We start from the raw sequence: 19,348 nt of genomic DNA on the forward strand, positions 1-19,348 counted from the left end.
CTTGGATGAAGGCGACGTAATGATCTAATGATCAACACCTCAAGCAAGACCTTAGAAGCACAAGAAAAAACCCAAGAGATCAAGCAAAGTCCAAGCATGAAGACTGGAACCAAGCCGTACGCAAGATCGCAAAGAAATGAGCACGCAGAGGCGATCGGATGCTGGACCAGACACTGGAAGCGCGACCAGACGCTGGACCAATGGCTCGGCAGACAGGCAACCGGATGATGGACCGGACGCTGGTGGCAACCGACTGGACGTAGGGAAGCAGCGTCCGATCGAGTAGAGAGAGGTTCCAGAGCGGCACATCTGCGACTGGACGCGTCCGGTGGCAGGTGACCAGACGCTGGCCAACGTCCGATCAGTATATTACTGGCTCAACGGTTGGGACGACCGGACACGTCCAGTCAGGACAATTTAGCGTCCGGTCAGTAGCAGTTTCGCGGGAATTCGACCCCAACGGCTACTTTCTCAGTGGGGCTTATAAATACAACCCCCAATCGACCATTTGAGGTGTGTGGAACTGAGGAAACATACCAAGGGTGTTGATACACCATTTTAGTGATCTCCACATGCATAGTGCTTAGTATCTTATTAGGTGATTAGCATAAGTACTTTGCGAAGTACTTAAGTTGATTAGACCACCGCTTATGCGCTTGCTCTAGGTGCATGCCTAGTGTTTAGTGAGGTTTGCTGTGGCAGAACCACCCGAAATAGCGTACTTACAGAGGCGCTCGTCTTCCACTAGACACTAAGCACCCCAAAAGCCACTACCGCGAGCGGTATCCGTCGGACACACCCCGAGGGAGAGCCCGAAAGATCCACATTTTTCCCCAAGGACCCAATAATGAAAACGAGTTACAACACAAGTCCATCTCATACATTAGAGTTTCTAAAAAGTACATTATTACAATACTAAATACAGAGTTCAGAATGATAAACAGAGGAATATTAAAAGATAACATCTAGCGATAAGATAACGAGGATTCGTCTGAGCCCACCAGAAGAATCCTCCACACAAGGTACTCCTCAAGCATCACCTGCAACAGGGGTAAATAAACCCTGAGTACGCAATGTACTCGCAAGACTTATCCGATAGTGGAAATACTTTCCTGACTCCAAGGAATATGCTAGGCTTTATGGTTGCTGGTTTTCTTTTAGCCAAAAGCAGTACTAATAGTGAGTCCTTATTGATGTATTATTACTATCAGCCGTATTAAGTTTTTATCTAGTCAATCTATATAAGCACCTGTGCTACTTTCAAGCAAGAGTTGAGCAATCGATACTGTTTCTTCTCCTTTTCCACTTCCAGTTCTTACTACGGTGCTAAACCGCAGACAAGCCATACCGGATAACCCGGCGATTCGCGAATCAATGTGCCCAGCTGGGTGCCCCGAAGACACACGCCCCGCTTGTACCCCGGGCATAAGCGGGACTAACCCACCACTCTCCTGTCCCGGGTGTCCAGGTCCCCGTCCAAACTTGGACTCCAAGCCCCCGCCTCTGAATCCCGGACTCAGTGCGACGCAAGGACCTCCACCACCTCCTCTTCCCATCAGTCGGTCCGGAAAGAGCCGGATCCATGACAAGAGAGCAGCAAGTCTTCCCTGCGCCCATACCCAAGTATGTGCTCGGGACAATAGTCTGTGACTTGCCTAGAGTCATATGCAACGACCGGTCCTTAATCGACACAGATAGGGAAAAAGTGTAACCGAGCTATGCCCTGTTGGCCGTAGGACACAACCCCTCATACCCACCAGTACCAAATCCACATCCCTATCCGGTCACCATTTTTCCTTTCCATTATTTCATCATGATATCATAGTGTAATCACCTATTTGCGAGTAACGGCAGGTTACTCACGCTATCGACATCCTGAGCATAGCAGCTACTCGACCTGCACTAGTAAGACTCATGGTGGATATATCTATGCATGTAGTTTCCATAAAATGCCTGTAACGTAAATGCATATCATATACATATATTCAGTGATCATTTTAAAAATAGGGGTTATGCACCGGGGCTTGCCTTGGGCAGGTGCCGAGTCAGCAAAGTCAGTACCAACAGGCTCCTGGTCTCCTTCCTGTGTGAAAAGCTCCTCCTCATACTCCTCGATCACCTCGTCGTACTCCAGATCACCGACGGGTACGAAGTCTACCTGTTCGTGATCTACATGAAATGACGATGCAATGATTACACTATGGCAACAGAAATTCTCAATGCAAAAGTACCTCTATTACATTACTAAGCGAGGTCTTCCTACTAAAGTCTAAGCTATATACCAGTACCACTAACATGTATGACCGCGTCCTACATTCATACGATGACTACGGATATTCATACTCCTAATGCTAGTTTACGATAAAGCAAGGATAATAACTATGGCATTAAACGACTCGTTCTATGGTTACCATTTTTACAGCAAGTATATAAATGCCTAAGGAACCTACGGTAACAATTTCAAAGCTAAAGCTATCGTCGGTTTGTCCCAACAAATCTTGCAATTAAGGATCGATATACCGCTAAGCTTCTACTTCAAGCTTATGAGCCTACCATCCTGACCACTAATGGTGAACCAACTGTAATAACAGGTAGTCGACATTTTTGCGAACCTAACAAACTTTGTTTCGCTATTTTTGGACAACCATGCAATTTACTACTAATTATTGAAGTTCAGCTCATAACCTAAATAGATAAACAATTTCTAATACAATGAAATAGAGAAAACGAAACCTCCTTGACCGGCCCACGACGCGCGGCCCGATCCAACACGTCATCCCGCCCACGCGCGATAGCAACTAGGCACGCGGCCCATGCGGAGGCGTGGCCTAGATGGCCAACGGCCCGCGAAGGGGAAGGCCTGCGCGCACGGTAAAAATGCACGAACACCCCCGACAAACTTAGCATTTACTATGAGCTCTACGGTACTGTTTCGCTAGTCTACCGTTTTACACCAGCACCCTCCCACTTCTTCTTCTTCACCATGAGGAGGTCCCTGGCCATCCAGAGCACGCACCGGCTCGGCGGCGCGGCACTGGATGCCTACGCCGGCCACCCCGGTCCTCTCCATACCAAAATAAAAGGGCCGATACTCACCTACGTGCGAACGCAACCCACCCGACGGAGACACAAGCGCCGAGACGTCGCAGCGAGCATGGACCACGATGGTGGGCAACCTGCAAGGACGGTGATGCCGTTCTGGTGAACAACAGCACTGTCGGGACAAAACAAGGAGTGGACGAGTACCAGCGACTCACCACGGAACTGGAAGACGGGAAGAAGCGATCGGAGGTGGCTCAGGCCAAGCCGGCCACGTGCGCGCGATGAGAGCAGCAGAGCACGGCAATGGCACGGCCACGCCACGGGATGCACTACGGCGGTAGGGTCTAGGATAGGGCGAGCATGGTGACAACCGACAGAAGGGGAGGCTAGTGGCGCGAGGAATTTGGCCGAGCAGCTATGGGGGCGATGAAAACCGACGGCACAGCACCTCGGGTCTTAATGGCCTGAGAGCTCGGTCCTTCAAAATTGGCGCACAGGATAGTGCTACAGGCTGCCATGAGGGGCGGGAAGGGTTACCGGCTGCCCAATGGAGCTACAGGCAAGACCAATTGGAACGTGGTGCAACCACATCGGTGAATTGGGAAGAAACGTGATGGCGGAAGGAGACAGCGGAGACAGAGGAACACCCGGCGCGGCATGGCTCGTCTGCGATTGTCAACGTGAGGTACAGCCATGCTTGGCCAAGGGGAACCCTAGGGCGTGCTCCTGACAGCCGTCTGCACGGCCACTGCAGCAAACGACGAGCCTTGGCATGGCACATCTGTGGACGGCGCCAGGCAAGGACACGGCGGACGCGACGCCAAGGCGACAGTGCAGCGGCAGTCTTCTACGCGCAAGCGGCCAAGGGGGGGTCAACTAAGTGGTACCAAGCGCAGCCGCTAGCGACGCAGATGTGGGACCCCGCCCGACCACGGCCACAGCAGGCAGGGCAAGGTGCAGGCAGGGAACGGCCGGTGATTCGGGCGCCATGCGTCGGTTGGCGAGGCGAGCAGCAGCGAGGCAGAGCATGCAGGCGGGCAGCAGTGAGGCAGATGGTCAGGACCCGCGGGGCGTGCGCGTGAACGGTGCCGCGAGCGCAGCCGAGCACGGCAGTGGCTCAGGCCCGCGCAGCACAACGCGCTGGCAAGCCGACCGGGTGGTGACCGCGCCCAGAACCTAGCCAGGTGACGTGCACAACTTTTAAAGCAGCTAGAAATTGCGTACGCCATGTTCCACATGCTAATCTAATGTCTCGATGCGAATAGGAGTACACCTAACCATCACCATCAGTCGCGACATTGTTCTACTTCCTAGGTCAATTGTTCTATAACTAATGCCGAAGATGGCCTCGTCGACCACTTCAAAGACTTACGCGGAGAACGTCGATCTGAAAGGTTTCGCGACAAACCCCAAACCCGATCCCTAGGACGTACTCGCTAGCCCTCCACGTCACCGACCACAACTTTTTATCACCATTCACAAAAACATTTATAACATTTTGTGTTAACAAAATTTTGATTCAGGTAATAAACGCGTTATGTGACATGAAACATAACCTTTTTCTTTCCGTTTCGTAAAAATGTTTCCAAGCCAATCATGGATTATAAAGCCTATCATACACCAATGCACATAAACCAGATGCTTACGAATTATTTCAGCAAAACGTTACAATGTAACACCAAGGTGTTACATTTGCATACCTCTTGCCACCCTGTGCTTGCGAGCACAAGTGTTGTACATCGGAGGGGCTTGAAGTCTTGTGAGATCACACCAACCGCATTTGTGGTATGGCCGCCACCGTGTACCGGAGGGAACAAGGCCCGCGGCGTTTCGGCCGGAAACTTGATAGTGAAGACGGTGGGGAGCATCCGGGAGAGGCTTGCCGAGAGGCACATCGGAGACCCACTTGCACATGGGGAAGGCCCAAGGCTATCCACGGAGTTACTCGACCAAGAGCTTGGCCCTTGCAAGGGATTCCTTGCGAGGGGCTCCAACGAGGACTAGGGGGAAGCTTGAGCGCTTCTCGATACCTCGTTAAAAATACCGGAGTCATCGACGGGAGTTTGCATATCTCTACCTTGCTCTTTAGCTTCCGCATTTACATTGATTACTTTACTACATTTGTGGTAGAGATAGCAACACACTAGCAAAACCGTAGTTGCACATTTAGATAGTTTATCTTTTGCATAGGTTTTGCTAAGGTTAGAAAAAGAGGCCATAGTTTAGAGTTATAATATTAAGTTGCCTAATTCACCCCCCTCCTCTTAGGCGTCATGGTCCCTTCAGTCATCCATGATGTTAAGGAAACAGGTGGGAGCATAGCTCGCCATCCCCATGAATTCAGACATGAGAGGGAGTGGCGCCATAATCTTTTGGAGCCCCTGGGCGCACGCGTCCGTAGGAGACACGAGGCTGTAGGGGAATCGGTCATACGGTGGCAGCGATGGGGACAATGGCAACCCTCTGGGTATTTGGCGGAAGATAGAACATAGTAAGTGAATAACAGCATGTATATTACTCACAACGGGGTTTGAGCAGAGAGTTTGCTCGAAATGAAGCGCAGATGCCATGCCGTTGAAGTCACACATCTTAGAGTCGATGGAGGACGTTTCTCCGATGGGTGCTGGGTCACAAGTCTCCTCACGGAGGTGGAGTACGCTGAGCCGATCGGCGATGAATTCCAGGCTTCCGAAGAGGAAGGCCTAGGATTGCTCGAAGATGGGTGGAACCTGCATCCTAACGGGCGAGAGTGCAGGAAACTCCAATGAGCCGAAGCGAATCGTATAGCCCGAGCCCACCACGGCGAGGGTGGCGGAAAAGTGGGCCATCCGATGACCAAAAAGTGTTGAACGTACAGCGTCTTTCCTACGGACGGCGCCAACTGTCGATGCAGAAAGTGACCAACTAGTGAATATTTGTAGTTTTGTTGTACGTTGTGATCAGAGATGTCCTAGCACTCAATGACATAGGATTTATACTGGTTCAGGCAACGTGCCCTATGTCCAGTCGGGGTTGGTCGGTGACTTTATTCCTGAGCCTAGGTGCTCGAAGTTTGTAGTGGGGTTACAAATGAGGAGGAAGAAGGGGTGTACAAGAGGTCTGGTCGGCTCCGGTCAGAAGGGCCGAGAGTGATAGGAACTTCGCTATGAGCTAAGTGTTCAAGCGTGTGCTTGAGGTCCGAACCTGGTGGTTCTGTGGTTGTGAGCTATCGATCTAAGGGACTTTGATCAACTGGAACGAGTCTTTGGACTTGGTCCTTTTTGTTGGAGGAAACGCACCCCCTTTTATAGATGAAGGGGATGGCTTTACAAGTGAGAGGGTGAGGGTACGTATGCTGCCGAGCCTTGTTGCCCATGCCTATCGAGCCTTGTTACCCACACTAGCGGGTACAAGATAGTGGTAGGCGCCTACAATACTATTGCTATCATGGTAGAATGTCAGATGCACATGGGAGGTCGTGCTGCCTTTTTCAGGGATGGTGGACGTTGGTACCTACAAATACTGTTTGATGCCTAGAGTCATGTGAGGAGTCTCGCTATGTTCACCCGATATGGTAAATCCTAGAGCCCATACCGCTATCGATGTCTAGAGACACGCGGGGGGCCTTACCGTATGGTAGTTTTAGCGGCCCCTACAATACTGTAGAGGGAGATGTCGGCGCCTATAATATTGTTTGTGTCAGGGTGGCTATAGAGTACTATTCTATGCAGGGTATGGTCCCTGGTATTAATGTAGACGAGGATCCCGATCTTCCGTCAGGTGATGGTAACTATCGTTGTGGCGGAGAATGACACACTGATCCGGCTTCAGATCGAAAGATCAAACCCTGCAATCTTAGCACCACAGCTCCTCTGGTTATCAACCAAGTCATAGACCAGGTTGACCTCACCAAGAAGGCTAATCCCTGCCTGCGCAACGAAGAACACAAGCAAGAACAAGAAAGAACGCAACTAAATTGCAGATGAAAGATTAATCTCACGAGTTGGGGTCTCACAAACCGAAGAACGGCGAAACTGTTTCTTGACAGAATAATCTAAGCAAAACCCCCCTAATGGAGGGGCGGCGGCTGTTTATGAAGACTCTAGGGTCGTGCAAGACCCCTGGACGCGCCCCTAATGGGCCCAAACTCGATACATGGTCCAACGGACCAAAAGACGGTGTCGCAGCACCCTGGCAGATTCTGGACGCTGACTTGTTTCGACGATTCCCATTGATTCCGAACAGCTTTTGATGTGAAACCACTTGGATTGGCTTAGTTACCTTTGCTTTGATACCACTTAATGTAGACGGGGATCCCGATCTTCCGTCAGGTGATGGTAACTATCGTTGTGGCAGAGAATGATACACCGATCCGGCTTCAGATCGAAAGATCGAACCCTGCAATCTTAGCACCACAGCTCCTCTAGTTATCAACCAAGTCATAGACCAGGTTGACCTCGCCAAGAAGGCTAATCCCTGCCTACGCAACGAAGAACACAAGCAAGAAAAAGAAAGAACGCAACCAAATTACAGATGAAAGATTAATCTCACGAGTTGGGGTCTCACAAACCGAAGAATGGCGAAACTGTTTCTTGACAGAATAATCTAAGCAAAACCCCCCTAATGGAGGGGCGGCGGCTGTTTATGAAGATTCTAGGGTCGTGCAAGACCCCTAGACGCGCCCCTAATGGGCCCAAACTCGATACATGATCCAACGGACCAAAAGACGGTGTCGCAGCACCCTGGCAGATTCTGGATGCTGACTTGTTTCGACGATTCCCATTAATTCCAAACAGATTTTGACCTGAAACCACTTGGATTGGCTTCCTTATCAAATTAGCTTTCCATCCATATGTGGATCATCGAAAACGGAGTCTGGATGCGTCCTGGGCGACCAGTTTAAGGCAGACTGGTCCTAGAGGCCGAGGCAGACTCGAATTCGTGTTGGACTGGGCCTCCGGCTTGTGTTGGACGTCCTTGCTGGTCATCATCACCTCCTCCATGTCCTCTTAGTCCCTCTTGACCCTCTTCAATGTTCCTAAGCAAGATAACATCATTAGGTAGTAGTCTATTCTCAAAAGTATGAAAATGATCGCTTAAGAACGAGCTCACCTGTAAATTGAGTTGACGCATTCGAGCCCAGGTCATTGGACCTTGCATGACGGTTGAAAGATCAGCTAGTACATCCAAAGGAGTGATGTCCTCATCAGGTATAGTGGTTTTGACTTGTGAGCCTTGCCTTGCCTTTCTCCGCACGTCTTCTGGTTCCTACCGAACGGGCGTCCCCGATCGGATGGCTCTAGTCGGCTCTGAGTGCGCCGGTCGGAGAAGAGTGGTGAGCAGGGTTCCTACGAGCCCTAGTCGGAGGGACACGGGGTCGGAGTTGGAAGTAGCGCTTTGGGCCAAGCCTTCCGATCGAAGAGGTCGTCTGGAGGCGGCTGGAGGCCGAAGCGAGTGCTCCAATCAGAGTGGTGGACCCATGGGGTCGATGAGCGGGCGCCGCTCCTTTTGGTCCAGACCTTCTGGTCAGCGACTAGGTCATCCTTCCGGCCTATTGTATTTAGACTCTTGGGCCGAGCCTTGGCGTAGAAGCCGGTCCCCAAGGGGACCTCGGGTTTATGAACCCGACAGTACTACATCCATAAATGTCATCGATAAGATTATCTTGTGGAAAAAAGCACATTCTTTGTGGCTCACTCTTTACAAGTTTAAACAATAATAAACTCATATAGCTTGAGGCTAATCATGAGTGGATCATGTCTCTAGTTTTTCAAATTATTGAAGACTATAATCATATTGTTCATACAATTTGTTTCTACTAGTAAAAGCAAAAGGCCAAATGTGTAATATGAGTGATGGCAATGTGAATCCAAGAATGACAAAGAGTAATGTCACATATATATATGGTTGTGTTTAGCATAGCGATAAACAATGTCGTACTCTTAAATTTATAGTTGATCTATATCAACATTCTATCAGGGATGAAACAGGAGCTATAGAAATAAGATATGAATGGTGCTTCAATCTTAAAATCTGGAGCTACATTGAAGGTTGGTTGTTTATGGTGGATCTTATGGGATCACATAACAACACTTCTCCTTTTTTCGTAAAGAGAACATCACATAGATGGACATCATGATCATCAAATATGCTTCGAATGATTTGTTTTGAGATTTGGGATAATCTCATGGTCCATTGATAATATGTGATAATGTACATTGAAGATGTTGTAATACTTGTGTTGTCAACGCATAACTATTGTGGGTATCATATCGATGTATTTGATACTCGGCAATATTTATGGATTTCTATATATTAGACAAGAATCTCATTAAACTCTTGTCATATATAGATCGTACGGGAATCATTCCAATGAAGGAACGATATGTGCCTAGTGGACATTTATACCACAAACTCTATAATTAGGGAAGCCAAATATTCCTGGTTCTTATGACAAGAAGAGGGAATATTTTGGCCATCGCTGATGCGATGCAATGATAGTTTGGCCTATTTTGCCACTATCATTGTTCCTTAGATATTGAGTTAGCAATTCAGGATATTTAATTATGTTCTCATTCAACTCATATCTTACTAAATTATAGAGATATCTAAATGTGTTTTCGTATGTAAACACAAAAAGGACAACATTGAATATGGCATATAAGTAATGAGATAAGTCTTATTTTGGTTGTATTATGCATACAACCATCCTCGTATAACATGTTGCGTATAAGATAATTTTTCACACTGTTGATGCAATCCGGATTTGGAATGAACAACATGGCCATCATATGGGATGAGTGAAAAAATTATTGGCAATTCTTTTGGTCATAATTTTTTCAAAGTGTGGATATGATAAGTGCAACAGAGAAACATATTTTAAGACCCTCTTATCTTAAAATTAGTTTGAATGTCTTTGATTCCTTGATCATATTCAAGAGAATATGTGTGGGTCCGATACATAAGATTGTATAGACAGTTCAGGCATTTCATGGTTGTGAGGATACATCTATAAGATGATCTAGAGTGTGTGAAGTATCCACACTTGGCCATGCATTTGGTAAATAATGGCTCATGTTGTTAGCTCATTATCCTGAACACTACTGAATTTTTGTGCCTACAATGACGATTATTTGGTATAACAAAAGTTTAGTTACATATCCAAAAGGATAAATGGAATCTATGAGAAAGACATCAAGATCATAGTAGGGCCATTGTTAGTGAATTGCTATTTGCCAACTTCGTGTTGGGGTCAGGTAGACTTACACATTCATGATTTGAGATTAACTGCATATCCCCTATATGCATTTAGTACGTGGGAATCCATGAAGATTTCCTATTTGTGTAAGATTGGGTTACGTTGTATACGTACCAATCTTACCACCACATCATAAATTGATGGGCACACATAGAAAACTAGGGATCAATGTGAGATTTCAATCTCCGTTGATTATTAAGTATCTAGGACCTCTTATGGAGGATCTATTTACGGCCTCATACGCTGGTTGTAGTTTGATAATGAGCATTTCTAGGCATTAGAGGAAGATTTGAAGTACCATATATAATGCCAGGAAATTATTTGAAATGCATAAGCATTTCATGCTCAGGATCATGTACTAAATGAACTGGATTTTGAGTTTAAAGAATTATTGATTTACATAATATTGCAAATAAACTGCCAAATACATTTACTGATTACTAAGGTATTTTTTAAACTTGTTAATCCATTGCAAGTATGTGCCAGAAAGAGTGGTGGTACCAAGTAAAACCACTCAACTCCCAATTGTAAATAAGAGGGGGAGAAGTATGGCCATAAAGCAGGATTATTCACGCTAGCAATAGAAGATTTTCCTTCTAAGATTAGATAGTAAATATAGGTCAACCTATAGTTGGCAACACCTTATGGGTAAATATTTTTTTTATTACCCAGTGGATGGATATCATCCACAAACCTAGCTCAGATGTGCACCTAAATGCTGATGCTAGGATATCGGAAAGCCCTGACTCTCATTTCGGTAAGATGAGTCATTCAGGGTATTTTGAGTTTTGATAACCGGAGAATTATATCATAGAAAGGCTACATGTGTCGATACATACTTCTCTGAATAAAACATATACAACATTACAAGTCATCCAGTCAATAAGACCATAGCAGAGTGCTTTGCTCACTCTTACTGGAAGTTGTTGAGTGATGTAATACATGTAGAAATAGTCTTGCTCATCAGAAAAGAGGTGTTTTGGGCTGTGATGCCAACACCTCATGGTACCTTTACTGTGGGTACAAAAGTGTTTTCATCCTAGAATGGATTGAGAACAATGTGGTGGTGAGATCAAAGCAAGACTAGTAGCACAAGGGGTTTACGCAAAGCCCAGGCATTTGATTTTCAATGCAAATTGTTCTCCATAATAAGTGTTATAAATTTTTGATACTATCTTTTGATTGGTAGTACAAAAGTATCTATCATTGCAGTTGATAGTTGATAGATGTAGTGATTGCATATATTTATATGATCACTTGATATGGTGTATTTGTGAAGCTTCCAGAAAGGAGTTCACATACCCAACCCTCATACATAAAATCACAACACATATTGTGTATTGCTTAAGTCAATATATGGCTTAAAGCAGTTAAGTCGAATTTGGTACAATCGACTTTGTGTATTCCCTAAACTAAAGGGATACAAGATTGATTACACGTGGTGTTCATTTTGAAGTTCATTGGATTTCATAGTGTTATATGATAGTCAATAATCTTGACATCATTAGTGATGAACACATGTTAATAGCATGTTGTAATCTAAAGACGGAGTTTGAGATGGAAGATACGGACTAAACCAAAATTTCATTTTGTGGTTAAGATCAAGCATCTTCTCTCAGGATTTTATACAAAAGCTATCTATATCTAGATCATATTGTATGATTCAATATAAAGGTAACATATGGTTGTTCTACCTCATGATAGAGGAAGATTATTTTATGCCATAGTAACTGAGATAAGATATTGGGACATGTGATCCATTATCTCTGTGCTATTTATGTGCTAATAAATCTTTCTAAAGTTCCTGGTCGGATATTATTTTTACAATGATTTGCTATCTATAGTAGCAGCGCTATTCCTACCAAATGTTGGTGGATCGAAGTTAAGAATATCTTTTGATATCTCAAATAGCACATGTGGTCTTGGTGTAATCTATTATCCGATTATGTGGATATAATAATCCTGGTTACCTATAAGAACCCCAAATTTTAGATCATTGAAATAGGCTTTACATGAATATAGAAAGATCATTTTGTGATAGTCTTTAAATAGATTTTTAATGGTCAATTCCATTAATCATTCTGATATTATACTTTACAAGGCTTCACATGAATGTGTATAGCTTGACAGAATGATATATCACATACTGAAGTTATATGGTGTTGATTCTATGAATCAATGGTCATTATCTCTAAAGGTAATGCAACTTGTGTTGTGTAGATGGAGACAAGTTATACTTAATGCAATATTTTGCACTAAGATGGTTCTGTTCCATAGGTGATGTGGGCATATGAACATTTGCAAACTAAGTCTTGTGATAATCTTGCAGAGATATTCATAGAAATCTACCATACTCCACATTTCTTATGTGTTGAGGGAATTGGTATGAATTTACTTTAAGGTTTGCTAGTATCAGGGGGAGAGTCTATCTAATTAATAACTTGTTGCAAACATCATATTACACTCTTTTCTTTGTATGAGTTTTTTCCTTTGGGTTTCTCACATAAAGTTTTTAATGAGGCAATATCAACACAAGGTTATGTCATATCATCTTTTTTTCCCACATGGGTTTTTGTAGGGTGATATTGTGATATATAATGCATTGCACTCTTTTCTTTTTGTGAGTTTTCCATTTATTGTTTCTCATATAAAGTTTTTGATGAGGCAATGTCAACACAAAGGTATATGCTATATCATCTATTTTTTCCCACTGGAGTTTTTTGGAAGATGATATTTGAAGCATATTGACCCTATGGTCAAGGTGTTTTTAGACTAAGGCTTTGGGTTTATCTCAAAGGGTCTAATAACATTGGTGATTGTATATCATGGTGTTTTTCTTATTTTTCCCACTGGATTTTAAGGAGTTTTGTCTGGTATACCGGTATTACTTTGTTTTTTCCCACAAGATTTTCCAAAAATTCATAAAGATGCATAATAGACGAACAATGAAGACTACAAGAAATTAATTGATCAAGGGGGAGTGTTAAGAATTATTATTTAGTGATCAATTAGGAATTAATCCAAGATGTGTCTTTTCAAACACCCCCCCCCCCCCCCCCCCCCACACACACACCACACACACACACACACACCACCCCTCCTCCTCTCTCTTTCACACTTGTAACCGTCCACACGGACCTGATATATATGTACATACTGTTTATTAGAAATACAATAGAGAATCATTTGCATTTCTCGGTTTTGTCTCGCTCTCTACTTTCAACACAAACTACACATTGAGAGACCACATTTCATTGTCAGTGTCACGTCTTGGAAACTGAGGCCTAACGAGTTGCTTTTTAGATGTTCTCTTTGCTCCGAGTCAGCTAGCTACGCTAGATAACTATCGGGAACGGCTTTAGAGAGTATGTAGGAAACAAGAAAAACGACTACGCTACACTATTTCGACTATAGAGCCGCAACTTCTGAAAGTAGTAAAAATTAAAATGTGGGAACGTTAATCAGGTTTAGTTTGACATGTGAACGCGTAAAGAAAAAGAAGGGAAAGCTCGAATGCACAGTATGGAGAACATTTCTTTTGGCAGCTGCTAAACCAATTATTTCCACTGAAATAAGGTGCAAGCATCACAGCGCAGCTTCAGGTTCGGATGCGAAACTCTAGTTGTTGCATCACTTGTCCATCCATATGGTGCACCTGACACTCTTCCCTTGGAGCAGCAGGTCAAAAGCTTCATTGATGTCCTTGAGGCCGACTTCATGGGTTATGAACTTGTCAAGCTCCAACTCCTAGACAGAGGTAAATCCAAGAAGATTATTGCTGCAACAAAATGCCAGGAGTCCATGCATACAAAGCCAAGACTGGAACTATAATGGCGACACTATGCTCTCGGTATGTCTGAAGCTGTACCTTGTTCAGGTACTTGGCGGCGAGAATGGGAATGTCCTGCTTAGGCTTCACCCCTCCGAACGTGGACCCGACGACAGACTTCCCGTGGAGGATCTCATGAGAAGAGATGGAGAGAGGGGCACCGTGCATTTCCACTCCAAGAATGATCGTCTTGCCCCACCCCTGCACGAAAGAAACAGAAACAGGTAGGGCATTCAGAACTCAAGATCGTTTCTCGATTAGCGGCGTGGCGCCATGAGTGTGCATACGTCTCGGGAGCTCCGAAATGCGTCGTTCATTAGCGCCGCCAGTCCAATGCACTCGAAGCAGTAGTCCGCGCCACCGTCGGTCATCTCGATGATCGCCTGTTAACAATCAAAACAGGGACACTTGCCAATGTGATGTTTTAGCGTATAGGGATACCCGTAAATCTAGACTTAAACATATTTGACTTCTCGAAAAACGACAAACACACTTTTTTTTTAGACAGAGTGAAAATATAATCTCTGCAACCGCGTCATTAAGATAATGCGTGTTTTTCTAATGTAGCCCTAAAAATGCATTCCCACGGGGAGTTCGAACTCTGGCTACTAGGTGCTACTAAAAAATTTGTCAACCAAATGGCAAGAAGCCAAGAGCACGAATGATCACCTGGTGGACAGGTTTCTCACCAAGTTCTTTGGGATTGATGAATTGTGTCACGCCGAACTTCTTTCCTGCAGGAAGAGGCAGCGGACGAAATGCGTCAGGACTTTTCATTTCAGAATGGCTTGAAGTTCAGAACAATTTCAATCAAGGTATAAGCAAAAGTGCTTGCCAAGTTCATATTTCTCAGGGTTTATATCCACGCCGATTATCTTTGACGCCCCACAAATCCTGGCTCCTTCAGCAACCTGCATGTCAAAATTTCAAACATTAAGCATTGGAGTGCCCAGAAAACTAAATTAACTTAGTAGAAGACGAAAGCTACAATTACGGAGTGAAGAAACTCTTTTTTTTTTGGTATGTATACAAAAATAAGTATTCTGTCATCAAGGAGGATATATATATATATACTACGAGTTCTGCTCAACTAAATACTTCTCTTTTTGAAACGACAGCTGAATACTAGACACAGGTTGAAGTCTCAGTAAAGTGTTGGTGTCAAACTCTGAATTTCTGAGACTGTACATATTGGTAGTAAATAAATGAACAAAAACGTGGCGCTCTGAATGTGTTACTTAACCGCCAATCCTACAGCGCCGAGGCCAAAGATAGCGACCGCAGATCCAGGCTCAACTTTCGCCTGCTTCCATGCGGCTCCGATCCCTGCGATTTTCTTGGGTCAGAGTTAAATCACCAACGATTCCCCACAGCAACAAGCAAACGTGTCATCTGCGGCACCAACCCGTAGAGGCGCCGCAGCTGAGCAGGCAGGCGAGTGCCGGCGGCATGGCGGGGTTGACCTTGACGACTTGGTTCACGTCCACCACGGTGTACTCGGTGAAGCTGGACACGCCCAGGAAGTGGTGGAGCGGGCGCCCCTGGCCGTCGCTGAACCGGGTGGTGCCGTCGCGCGGCATCCCCGGGCGCACCGCGAACCGGTACTTGGAGCACATGTTGCTCCGCGTCGATCTGCAGTCCACGCACTCGCTGCACTGCCCCAAGAACGTCGGCACCACCGCATCGCCCGCGGCGAACTCCTCCACGTGCTCGCCGACGCTCTCCACAACCCTGCACAGGAGGCATGCCCCGTGAGCTCGTCTCAGCTTGTGACCAGGTTTCGATTGGCAGGCTCCTGATGGCAAGCGGCCTAGCGGCTATATTTAGTACCGTATGTCTAGCACCAGGACGTCAACGCCCGCTCAGCCCAGCCGCGCCCGCCTTGGGCCCCGCCCCACGCGCGGACGAGCGCACCCCTCTAACGCAGCACCCCCGTCCGTCCGGCCCCCAACGCCCCAGTCCGCAAGCCCTTAGGCGCGCCGCGCACCCCCAGCTCGCCGCGTCCGCCTTCGCATGCACCACACGCGCAACGAGCAACACACCACAGCGCCCCCTGACCGCAGCACCCTCGTCCGCTGGCCCCCAGCGACCACGTTCGCTAGCCCCCGGCGAGCCGCGCACCCCTGTCCGCCAGCCCCCGCCTCGCCCCCGGCCAAACAATATAAAACAGGAATAACTTGCTATAACATAAGACTAAACATTGATGGCAGCTTGTATGGCAACAACCCATCTCTCGCCGGAACATTGATTAGCTAAAGCTAAGTCAACTGTCGGATCTATGAAGAATTCAAACTAGAATAAGTGGCCTGGCCGCCTAATCTTCATTCAAAATTGAGGACGTCAGCTTAAATAGCATTAGTGTGTACATTAGGTGGAATGTAGTGTGTTCTTTTCTGAGCTGCTAACCAACAACATTTGCTACTTATTCCCTTTTCGCAGGTAAATATTTTTTGTGGAGGCGAGATCACCCCATTTCCATTAAGCAAACAGAAATACAAGTATATTTATAGATTTAGAAAGTTATAGGGAGCGAACGAGCCCAAAGCACGAAATCAGGACATTATTATGTACTTAGTTCAAACCTTAGCTTAAACTATATAAGTTTTTAATCTTTTTTTGTGATCCCATTAATCTGTATTTTCATTTTTGGCTTTCAAATTTGGATCTTATTAGTTGTAATTTTTTTACCAATCCAAGTGTTAAAGTTTAGACTCTTGTGCTCATTCTGTCTTTTATTTAAAATTTTCCTTTAAATTTTATTAAGAAAGTGGATTCTAGGTCCTAGACATACTCCATTCTTATTTATTACAATAACATAAACAATTATTTTATCCTGCACCATGGCGCACAAGATGTTGAATTTCCTCGATTATATGTAGTAGTATTATCTATACAAATTAGTAATTAGAATTTAGCAACCAATATTAACATGTTACAAGGTTACAAATGTATAAATTTATCTAAAGTAGCGACTTATAAAACATATTGTCATGGAGTATTAAAATAGTTTATAGTAATTTTTTAGTGTTATTGGTACGTGGTTTTTTAAAGGAACATTTTCTAGGCCGATAAATAAAGAACTAAAATAAATGTATATCATACTTTTTGCATGTGAATCGGTCTAAATGGCACATACCATTTATGCTTACTTTAATTGATAGTTATATAAGCATGTTATTTAGAAATGCTTATTTGATGGACATTTTGTTTTATGGTTATTGAATAATTTTCCATAATAATGATACTGACATATAGATTTGAGGGGTATTTTATTTTCATTTTATAACGCAGAGGAGGTTAATTTGGATTAAAAATAAAGAGTTATTTTAAACTGTATTTTATAATGGCACATGTAGGTAATTGAAAAGTAAATTTTAGGATTGCCTTGCATTGTCTTTCATAATGGTAGATGTGAAAAATTTAGACGCAAATTTAGGGTTTATTTTAAATTATTTAGATGTAGATGTAGAAGATTGTTTTATGTATATTTCATAATGACAAATTTGGATTATTCAGATACAAATTTATAAGTTACTTTATGTGTTTTTTATAATGGGAGAGGTATGTATTTTTTTTTAGAAAACAGAATAAATCCAATGGTTATTATTGATGATATGATTAAAGATATTAAATTAAATGCTACATGTCTATGATTTTTGGTGGAATTTCTAGGACTTCTATTTGTTTGTAGTGTATCTTATGAGGATTAATACGAGCCTCCATTTGACACCTCTAATTACCTATATTAAAAATTTTCTGCAAATAAGAATAATTAATGTAACTATAGATAAACTCAAAGTTCTATGTCAACAGCCCATCTCTCGCGCGCGGAACATTGATTAGCTAAAGCTAAGTCAACTATGGAATTTCTGAAGACTTCAAACTAGAATTGGTACCTTGGCCGCCTAATCTTCATTCAAAATTGGGATATCGACACGAACCAGAAGAGGACGTCAGCTTCAATAGCATTAGTGTTTATATTAGGTGGAATGTAGTGTATTTTTTTCAGTAGCTGCTAACCAAACAGCATTTGCTACTTATTCCCTTTTCTGCAGATAATATAAAATACCCTACTGATTAAAATTATAAAAAAAACATATCAGCTTGTAAAACAGCTCATTTATAAAACTTGGCTTATTTGGGTTTTAGTTGTGCAGTCTATTCTGAGTTAACTTTAACGATAGTATCTCACTCTAGTCACTACAGTACCCAACGTCACCGTTCTACTTGCTATTCGTCAGAATTCGCCGAAGCGTGAGCGGTAATAACACAAATGTCATTTGCTGGTTATGCTAGTTTATCGGAACCTTTTGACAATCGCATCATGTCCACTTTCTACAGGTGAATTGGTGAGCAGCAGTATACATCAAAGTTCAATTTCCATGCTATCTTTTCTTTTATGAAGCGTCAGCTACAAAGACAACCACGAAAGACGACACAGATCATGCACTTCAACGTCAAACATCACTCTAGCCTTCAAGTTTTGCTAAAATCGACAGCCTCGATGGGAACGCAAAGACACGGCATATTATATACACGCCGTAGCCGCACGTGCAGTTTTTTTTTTTTTTTGTCAACGAATGCTGTTGAAATTGAGTGAGCAATAGAAAGAAGAAAAAAATGTGCGGGAAGGAACTGTGTAGCGAGCACTCACCCGAAGGCTTCGTGGCCAAATATTCTGGGGAAAATGCCTGGGAAATCCTGCAAAGTTCACACAAACAGACGAAGTATACGACACTGTACGCCACGGCGATGAGGGCCACAACAAGGCCGAAGGCCGGCGATTGCAGGAACGGACATGGAAGCCAAACCTTCATGCGCCAGAACGTGACGTCGCTGTGGCAGAGCGACGTGCAGATGATCCTGATCCTGACCTCGTGCGACTTGGGCGGGTCCACGACGATCTCCTCGATGGCCAGCGGCTCGCCGGCGGCCCTGCTCACGGCCGCTGCGCGTCGCCGGAAAGGGAAGCCGGTTAGCTTGGACTAATATGGCCGATGGGACGGGAGAAAGACGAGCTAGGCAGCCAAATCGAAACTATGCTGCAGAGCTCAAGAATCCAGCTGCGTACCTTTGCATCGGATGGGTTTGGGGCCATGGTTCTCCATCGAAGATGCAAAAGACTCGCCGGCGGTGCCCACTGCCCAGTAAGATGCGTTCGAAGGGTCAAGGACTCAAGAGCGCACGGTGGCTGCGAGAGAGCCCAGAGCAGGCGTCGAGATAGATATATTATATGGAGA

General features: G+C 44.6%; 1 protein-coding gene across 1 annotated transcript; it reads right to left on the reverse strand.

The window, feature by feature from the left end:
• Positions 1 to 13,714: 13,714 nt before the first annotated feature.
• On the reverse strand, positions 13,715 to 19,313 carry LOC136505665 (alcohol dehydrogenase-like 7). The gene is made up of 10 exons (XM_066500828.1): positions 19,180 to 19,313; positions 18,920 to 19,056; positions 18,763 to 18,809; positions 15,514 to 15,839; positions 15,352 to 15,434; positions 14,944 to 15,019; positions 14,778 to 14,842; positions 14,396 to 14,491; positions 14,148 to 14,309; positions 13,715 to 14,026 (listed from the first exon to the last, which is right to left on the reverse strand). The coding sequence occupies exons 1-10, from the start codon at positions 19,214 to 19,216 to the stop codon at positions 13,910 to 13,912; spliced, it is 1,146 nt and encodes a 381-aa protein (XP_066356925.1). The 5' UTR covers positions 19,217 to 19,313; the 3' UTR covers positions 13,715 to 13,909.
• Positions 19,314 to 19,348: the final 35 nt, after the last annotated feature.

This window comes from Miscanthus floridulus, chromosome 1 (genome assembly GCF_019320115.1).
Source record: "Miscanthus floridulus cultivar M001 chromosome 1, ASM1932011v1, whole genome shotgun sequence".
In the NCBI taxonomy this organism is placed as follows: Eukaryota; Viridiplantae; Streptophyta; class Magnoliopsida; order Poales; family Poaceae; genus Miscanthus; species Miscanthus floridulus.